We start from the raw sequence: 7,722 nt of genomic DNA, 5'->3' as shown, positions 1-7,722 counted from the left end.
GCGGGTGTTGTCATGGCGACAGCAGCTTGGGGGGGGGGGCTCTGACTTCGCATCTCCAGCCCCCCCTTTCAGCTCCCCTTTTCCAAATCTCCCTGTTCCCATGGCAACAGATTCTCCAAATATCTGTCCCCACCTGGAGCCGGCCGAGGGAGGGGCCCCCAGCACCACCTCCGCGGTGGCCCCTCCGTCATTGCTCCCTCCCCACCGCAGGCTGTGTCTCTGCCACACCCCCCGCCCCGGGCTCCCCCGCGCCTCTCTGGGGACCAAAGAACACGTGTGTCAAGCCTCTTAGGCTGTGGGGCCCCAGCCTCCACCCTCCTGAGTGAGGGTCCCAGGAGTCCGGATTCCCAGCTCTTACCTTGACATTGCAGGCCCTGTTTTCCAATGCCCCTGCAAGATCAAAGATCAGAGGTCAGTGCAGAAAAGGGTACCCGGGCCTCCCACCTCTGCCGGCCATACTGCGTCTTGCTCCCTCCTGTAGCAAGACCTCGGAGTCGAGCCCCAGCCCCCAGCTGCCTCGTTTACTGGAAACCAGAAATTCTGACCCCCAGCCCTTCTGTCAGACCCAGGAACCCAGGCTCCCAGCCTTTCTTTTCTCAGAACGAGGAGCCCAGGCCCCCAGCTCCTCCTCCCTCAGACCCAGGGGTCCGGGTTCCCAGCCCCCTCCTGCCCTAGGACCGGGAGCCAGGGTTGCAGCCCTCTCCTTCCTGAGCACTCCGGGTCTGGGGTGACAGGCGTCTCTATCCCTCGTCCCCTCCGCCCTCAGGTCCCCAGCCCCTTCCCTCACCAGATGAAGTCGGTGCAGTGGCTGCAGAAGGTCGGCTGCTTGAAGAAGCGGGCAGTGAACTTGTGGCTCTTGACTTCGTGGACCACCTTCTGCCTCAGAGCCCCCTTTCTGCAAAACAGGGGCCGGGGTCCCCCCTCTGAATCGCCTCCGCCGGGGCCCAGGCCTGCCATGGCCCCAGGAACGTAGCAGGGACCAGGATCCTGCCTTGCAGGGGGACACAGGTGGAAGGGCGAGGAGCCGGAGACTCGGGAGAGCACTGAGCCCCGGGGAGGTTGCGAGCCGGGAAGGAGAGGGGCGAGGCACCTCCGGGCGCGGAGCGCAGGGCAGGGAGCCGCACCCCGGGGCGCGCCCGCTCCGCCAGGGGGAGCGGGCGGGCAGGGCGGAGAGCCGAGGGCAGGGGCGCCGAGGAGCCCGAGGCAAGGGCGGCGGCGGCGGGAGCTCCAAGCTCAAGCACCTGCTGAAATGTGGGAGCCCCGGCTGGGGGGAGGCGTTGCCATGACGACCGAGGGGCGGGGTTTCAGCTTAAAGGCGTCCCCCCTCCCCGAGACTCGGGANCCCACCTGTGCCGCCGGGCCCGCTCTTCCTCCCCACGAGGGCGCCTCCGCGGGTCGGCTTAGCCCCCGAGACGCCGCTCGGGTCTCGAGTGTCTGACTGTGTCACTCTGCTTCATTACACAAACTTTGCGGTCAGTGCTGGGGACCCAGCGGGGGGCGGGGAGACCCGCTGCCTCGCTCTCTCGGCCGCCGCTCGCGCCTTGGTTCCTGTGCCTGGGCCTGTCTCCCTCCGGAACCATCTCTGGCTCCTGGTCGGCCCGCTCCCTCCCGGGGCTCCTGGCTCTCTCGGTCTCTGCTTCTGTTTCTCTGTTTGCTTTGCTGTGTGTCTCCTGTGTCGCTCATCCTGTGACCCTCTCTGGGCCCGGTGCGTCTCTCGTTCTCCCTGTGTCAGTCTCCCTCGGCCTCCCTGACTCTCTCCCGCTTCCTGACTGTGTGTCTCTGGCTCTGTGACTCTCTCTGGCTAACTGGGAACTCAATCTGTGACGCCGCGTCTCCCTGTCTCTCCCCGCGTCCCTGTCTCTGGAAGTACTTGGCCTCGTCTCTGCCACCCTCTGTGACCCCCTCCTTGGCTCTCAGTCTCTCTCTCTGTCGTGGGGGGGTCTCCGTCTCTCTCCTTCTCCCCGCACCCCGACGGCCGCCCCCACCTTTATCCGCTTCTCGCCCTCTCTGGCCATGAACCTCTCTCCTCGTCTCCGGGGGTCTCCCCCTCCCTCCGCGTGTCTCTGCTCCGTCTCTGTCCCCCTCCGGNCCCCCCCCCCCCGCCCCTCTGCCCGCGTCTTTGCGTCTCCCAGGTCGCGCTCCGGCCCCCACTCGCCACCTCCGAGTCCCGTGCGCGTCCGGGTCCCCACTCCCGGAGACCCGCTCTGTTGCCGAGGGCAACCAGGGCCCTCCCCGGGCTGCCGAGTGCAATGCATCCTGGGACTTGTAGTCTGAGCCTGAGGACGGCCTGTGGCGGCGACGCGGCCGAGAACTTCCTTTCCCGGCGTGCCCCGCGATAGGGGGCGGGGCGTCACGGCGGAGACCCGGGAAGCCCACCACGTCTTCTCTGGGAATTTTGGGGGTCCGGGTCGGGCTTCCCGATGCCGAGGAGGAGGTGAGGGAATCCGACTCTCCTCCTAGCCCTCCAGATATGGGGCGTTCTGGGCTGCTAGCCGCCTCCAGGCGTGCGCCCTGCCCAAGGACAAGTGTAGGGGTGGGAGTGGCCCCGAAAGCTGACCTGGGACTCCCACCTTGATCGGCTTGGCTGCTTTCCTCCATCACCAGCACACCACCCCCGAGGTGGAGAGCTGCTCTTTCTGGTCCCTTCCAGAATGAGTTCAAGCATGGGGTGCGGTGGGGAGGGGGCGAGACGCCCTTGCAGGAGGCAGGCATCGGTGTAGGTCGGAATTCTGGGGTGCTCACTGCACAGACCAAAAGGAGGCTTCTCCTCGCCTCTGTTCCAGTTAGCCCCTTTCCGCCCTCCGGTGGGGGGTCCCCTCCCACGCCTCCCTTGAGATTGATTGCTCTCCCCAGTTGCTTTTGCGGGGGAGGGGGCGGTGTCCAAGTGTAGAAAATAGGTTGAACGATCGTGGGATTTTTGCGGGCTTCTGTTTAGGGATTTGTGATTCTCCTGGGCTGGAGAATCGGACAACAGGAACTTCCGTGGGACAGTGTCATTGTAGGAGTAATCCGCAGGGACCAGTTCCAGTTGTGTCAGGGAGCCTAGAACTAAGGGAAAGAGGGAGCTGAGGATAGGGATGCAGGCAGGGTCAGATCCTGAAGGCCCAGGCTGAGCTTTGGGATGTGGATTGTAGGATGTGGAAGGAATTGAGCAGGGAGGGCAGTATCAGGCCTGGATGTTAGAAGCATCCCTCTGGGGCCAAGGTGGGCTAGAGGTGGGCTAGTCCAGGAGGAGGCTGGGGAGAAACAAAACGATACCTGAGCTAGGTCAGGAGCCTGGAGAAGGGGAGACTTGAGGAAGGATAGACAGACAGCATCTGGTGAGCAACTGACAGAAATCAGAGAAAAGCCAGTGCCTGGGTTCTCAGCTCCGAGTCTCCCTGAGATGGGAAACGTGGAGAGTTGATTTTGGAAGAAACAGTGCACCCCGATGCAGACACTATTTCTGAGGCGCTCATGGGACTCCGAGGAAGGATAGATCTGGTCTGTTTCACTCCTAACTCGTTGTGCCTTGAGAGTAAATTGGGAGATCCAAAAGCTAAAATTGTCCCTTCGGGGGCGCCTGGGTGGCTCAGTCGGTTAAACGTCCAACTTCAGCCCAGGTCGTGATCTCACGGCTTGTGGGTTCGAACCCTCGTCCGGCTCTGTGCTGACAGCTCGGAGCCTGGAGCTGCTTCACATTCTGTGAGTGTGTGTGTCTCTCTCTGCTCCTCCCTTGCCCCCCACCCCTACCCTCTCACTCTCTCACAAAAATGAATAAACCTTAAAGTTGTCCCCTTCTCCCACCAGTCCTAAGTATCTGGGCCTTGCCTTCTCTCCTGGAGCCCTCCAGTAATAAAGCAAGCACAGTTTTCTTCTTTTATCTTTATATTGATGTAAAAAAAAAAAAGAACATTATGGATGTGGGAGTAGGGCAACGGACGAGTCTTCCCTCTGTGGCTGACAGCAGGGACCGACAGGGACCAGAAGCTCCAGGGAATTAAAAAAAAATAAAATATATATTTATACATTTATATATATGATATGCGTGTGAGTCCCAGAGAAGCAAGGAAGCAGCTACAGGAAACAACTAGCACACAGAAACACACGTGTGTGTGTGTGTTGTGTGTGTGTGTGTGTTGTGTGTGTATACCACACACTCTGAGCAATGCAATCCCTCTGACTAAGGCAGCAACAGCCCACCCACCCCCTAAAAAAAGAAATTGAAAAGCAACTTCCCCTTTCAGAATAGGGCCACTCAGTCTAAGTTTTGCCCTCGGAACCAGGAAGAGGAAAAGAAAAAAAAACCAAACCAACCCGGGTTAGCATTGCCATTAAGGCAGGCAGTGGCCTTTTTTTTTTTTTTTTTCCTCCCAGCAAAAGTGGGAAGGGCTATTTTTAACACTGAGGCTGGAGGGCCACATCCCTGCCCCTCACAAATACTTTGGACGGTTTCTCCATAAGGCAGAGAGCAGTCGGTATGGAAAACATCCACCCTTTACTTCCTCTAAGGTGGCCTTTAGGCAGTGGGTTCTCAGTAAGCCTGGCAAAAACCCTGGAGCCAGTCTCGGGTGAGGCTCGGTGTCGAGCAGGACCCAGGGACCCAGGGTCTGTCTGTGCTTTAAGCCTCATGCCCAGTGGAAAATCATTGGCCTCCAGAGACTTCTTTTTAACTTAAAGGGGACCTGTATGGTACACCTCGCTCCACTGGGAGAAAGAGAGCCAAATCCCTAGCCACCCACCCCACCTCCCACAAACACACACATACACACCAACAAGGTACAGCCAGGGCGGGCAGGCATGCTTTGGCAACGAGGCCCCTCAGGAGGGCCCGGGATATAGCTGCAGAAGGAGGTGTGGGTCGGGTGGAGCTCAGCACCTTTGGAGGTGGGGGCAGAGAAGAAAGAAGTCTTGGAGCTCCCAGGGAAATCAGAAGCGAGGAAACGGGAAGCGGTGGCCAGGATACAGGCGGATGACAAAACAAACGAGAGGACCTGAAAAGAGCCGAGCGGCAGAACAGGTTAGAAAAGAAGAGCATGAAGACAGGAGGAGGCAAATGGGCAGAACAGGGTATGGGCAACCAAACAAAACAGGAAGGAAAGGAGAGGGGAGACCAGAGCGAAAGACACAGAAAAGAGCAAGAGGAACTGGGAAGGAAAGGAGAAAGGTGGAAGAGAGGGAGCCCGGAAGAGGAAATGGGAACCTGGACACAAGGCGCGAGTCAAGAGCCCTTGGCCGGAGCCTCACACCCGAACGAAAACCAGGCGGGCTGAGTACACGAGGTCAGCCAGGTACGCCAGCAGGTTGATGGCCGTCAGGATGGCCACGGCCAGCCGGCGGTCCCAGGAGCACACGTAGGAGGCGTGCCTGCTGGCGCAGTTCACATCCTTCGACCGCCGCGGCTCGCCGCCGTACTTCTCATCGAACTGGTAGAGCGGCCAGATGACCAGAGCGGTGGCGTACAGAAGGACAGACAGCAGGGCCAGCCCAGACAGGAAGCTGGGGAAGGAGATGGGCAGCACGTTGGTGCAGTCGCCCAGGTTGAGCAGGACGGCCACGGCCGCCAGGATGAAGCAGATGGAGTACACGGCCACGCACCACTCCAGCGCCGGGTGGCGCTGGTACAGGTACGGGTTGCTGATGAAGGCGAAGATGACGCAGGCCACGAAGGTCTCCAGCACCTTGAGCAGGCCGGGCACGGTGGCCATGTAGCCGGTGATCTCCCCGGGCCGGGCCCGGGTCCAGGCCACTTCGGTGGCATAAGCCACGCAGGCGATGCAGGAGAAGGCGGTGGCGGCGATGGCGTGGTCCCGGGAGCGGCCGTGCGGCAAGAACTGGACGTAGGTGGTGGGGTAGATGATGGAGGCCGAGAGGCAGAAGAGGGCGGCGTAGCAGGCGTAGGTGATGGGGAAGTTTCTCCAGGACAGCGGGAAGCGGGACTGGAGCCCGCCTAACTCGACTATGAGGATGATGAGGGTCACGGAGAAGCAGAAGCACCAGGTGAACATGGACCAGTTACCCATGGCCCCCGTCCAAGCACCCACGCTGGCCACCAGTGAGAAGGCCACGCAGGTGGACAGCAGCTGCAGCAGGCGGAGGAGGCCCAGGGGCTGGGTCAGCGCCCGAGGGGACCCCACGATGGTTGGGGAGCCCAGGCCTGAGGAGGACGACGTGGTGGTGGTGATGGTCGTGCGGGTCACCGTCACCGGCATGGCTGGGAAGGGGGGAAAGGAAGAGTCCTAAGAAGGTTCCAAATGTGGGAATCCAGGCCCCCAGCCCCCCCCCCCGGGACAAAGGACTTGAGCTGGGGGAGGGGGTGGACGTGGCAGGCCTATGGGGATGAGTGGGTCACCCAGGTGCCAGGCCCCTCCTCGGTCCTGACGGGGGGGGGGTCTCCCACGTCCTGTGTCAGAACCCAGGAGTCTAGGGCACTGTCTGCTTCCTCCCTCTCTCTGCAACCACCCCAGACCCTCACAACTGCCGTCCTTCCCCTGGGGACTCGGCCTCCCGCCGCGTGTCAGACCACAAGAGGCCCCTGCTTCACCGGGCTCCGCTCCCCCTGCTCCGACGCCCGCCTTCCTTTTATAACCCAGCAGGCATTTCCAGCCTCCGGGACATTCAAGAGTCCAGCCTCCATGTGTGAGAACGCTCTCTGGGACTCACAGGCGACCACAGGTGACCAGAGCCTCCACCCTCTGGAACTGGATCTGAGCTCTCCCGCAGACAGCACACCCTCTCGCGTCAGGGCAAGAGTCTGGGCCCTCAGTCTGAATCCCTCTGGGGATTCGGGGGTGGAGTACTTCACCCAGCGACACTAAGCTTCCGCCTGCCTCTCCCCCTCCCCCACATGGAGTCCAGCCTCCAAATTCCCCAACTGGAGAAGCTCTACTCTTAGTGCCCCCGCCCCTTCCTTGGAAACCTCCAGGCCTTTCACATCCTGTTAACTGAGCTTCAGACCTCGGGACTCTGGGCCCTCAGCCTGGGCCCAGACACCGGAGCACACCAGACACCTGTGGTCTGGGAAACCCACTTCTTTCTTCCCCTGTCCTACAAACCCTCAGGAGCAGAGAGGGTCCAGCCTCCCCGGGCCGAGGTGTCCAAATCCTGCCTCAGGCCATCTAATCCCTAATCCCTAAACCATCTAATCTCTCACTTCCACTCTAGAAAGATCGGAAGGCCTCTCTCAGCCACAGGGAAAGAAAATTTCCTCCTTCCAGGGTCAGGCAGTAGCACAGGCTTTATTTAACGTACGGCCCCTACGAGAGGCCCTGAGGACACAGGAGCCCAGCTTCCGGACACATTCTCCTCGGGTCCACAGGTGCCTGGGTCTCCTTCCTTGGAAGCCAAGCTCCCAAGTCCTTCTCTCGGACCCAGGAGTCCAGGCCCCCAGCTCCTCCTCGCTCAGATATGGGGGTCCAGGCCCCCCACTCACCGGCTGTTTTGGCGGAGGACGCCGACGCAGAAGGATCCGGCTCCGGAGGTGGATTAGGTCAGACACCTGGAAAAGGCCAGTCAGAGCAAAGGGGGGGGGGGTGTCAGCGCTCCGCTCAGCCCGGCCCCGCCCTCCCGGGACCCAGGCGCCCGGCCTCCGCAGCCCCGGCGCCCTCCCAGCCAGGGTGGGGACTCGGCCTCCGGCCCGGAGAGGTCCCGGAGGTGACCCCGGGGGAGTCCCGCCCCCGCACCGTCGCCAAGTCCCCAAACAGCAGAAGCGAGAGTGGAAGGAACTCGGCGAAAGTGCACGCC

At 61.3% G+C, this 7,722-nt stretch overlaps 2 protein-coding genes across 4 annotated transcripts in view; both read right to left on the bottom strand.

Annotated features, from left to right (window-relative positions):
• PRKCG (protein kinase C gamma) overlaps positions 1-1,167 on the bottom strand; it is a 17,934-nt gene extending 16,767 nt beyond the window's left edge. The window contains 2 exon segments of the mRNA XM_077757081.1: positions 359-390; positions 788-1,167. Of these exon segments, the coding sequence (XP_077613207.1) occupies positions 359-390; positions 788-957 (202 nt within the window). The 5' untranslated portion in view covers positions 958-1,167.
• A 2,812-nt stretch (positions 1,168-3,979) lies between these two features.
• Positions 3,980-7,722, bottom strand: part of MYADM (myeloid associated differentiation marker) — a 5,163-nt gene continuing 1,420 nt past the window's right edge. For 2 of the 3 annotated variants that reach the window (XM_077757044.1, XM_077757046.1), the window contains exons 2-3: positions 7,412-7,477; positions 3,980-6,193 (exon numbers count right to left, since the gene is read on the bottom strand). In XM_077757044.1, coding sequence (XP_077613170.1) covers positions 5,223-6,191 — 969 coding nt within the window. In that variant the 5' untranslated portion in view covers positions 6,192-6,193; positions 7,412-7,477 and the 3' untranslated portion in view covers positions 3,980-5,222. Of the gene's footprint in view, positions 6,194-7,411; positions 7,478-7,661; positions 7,686-7,722 lie in introns of those variants that run through there. The other variant, XM_077757045.1, reaches the window with a different exon arrangement.

The sequence above is a fragment of the Crocuta crocuta genome, unplaced genomic scaffold, assembly GCF_008692635.1.
Source record: "Crocuta crocuta isolate KB4526 unplaced genomic scaffold, BGI_CrCroc_1.0 scaffold142, whole genome shotgun sequence".
Lineage (NCBI taxonomy): Eukaryota > Metazoa > Chordata > Mammalia > Carnivora > Hyaenidae > Crocuta > Crocuta crocuta.
Note: the sequence above shows the minus strand (reverse complement) of the source record. Positions and strands in the feature narration are given on the sequence as shown.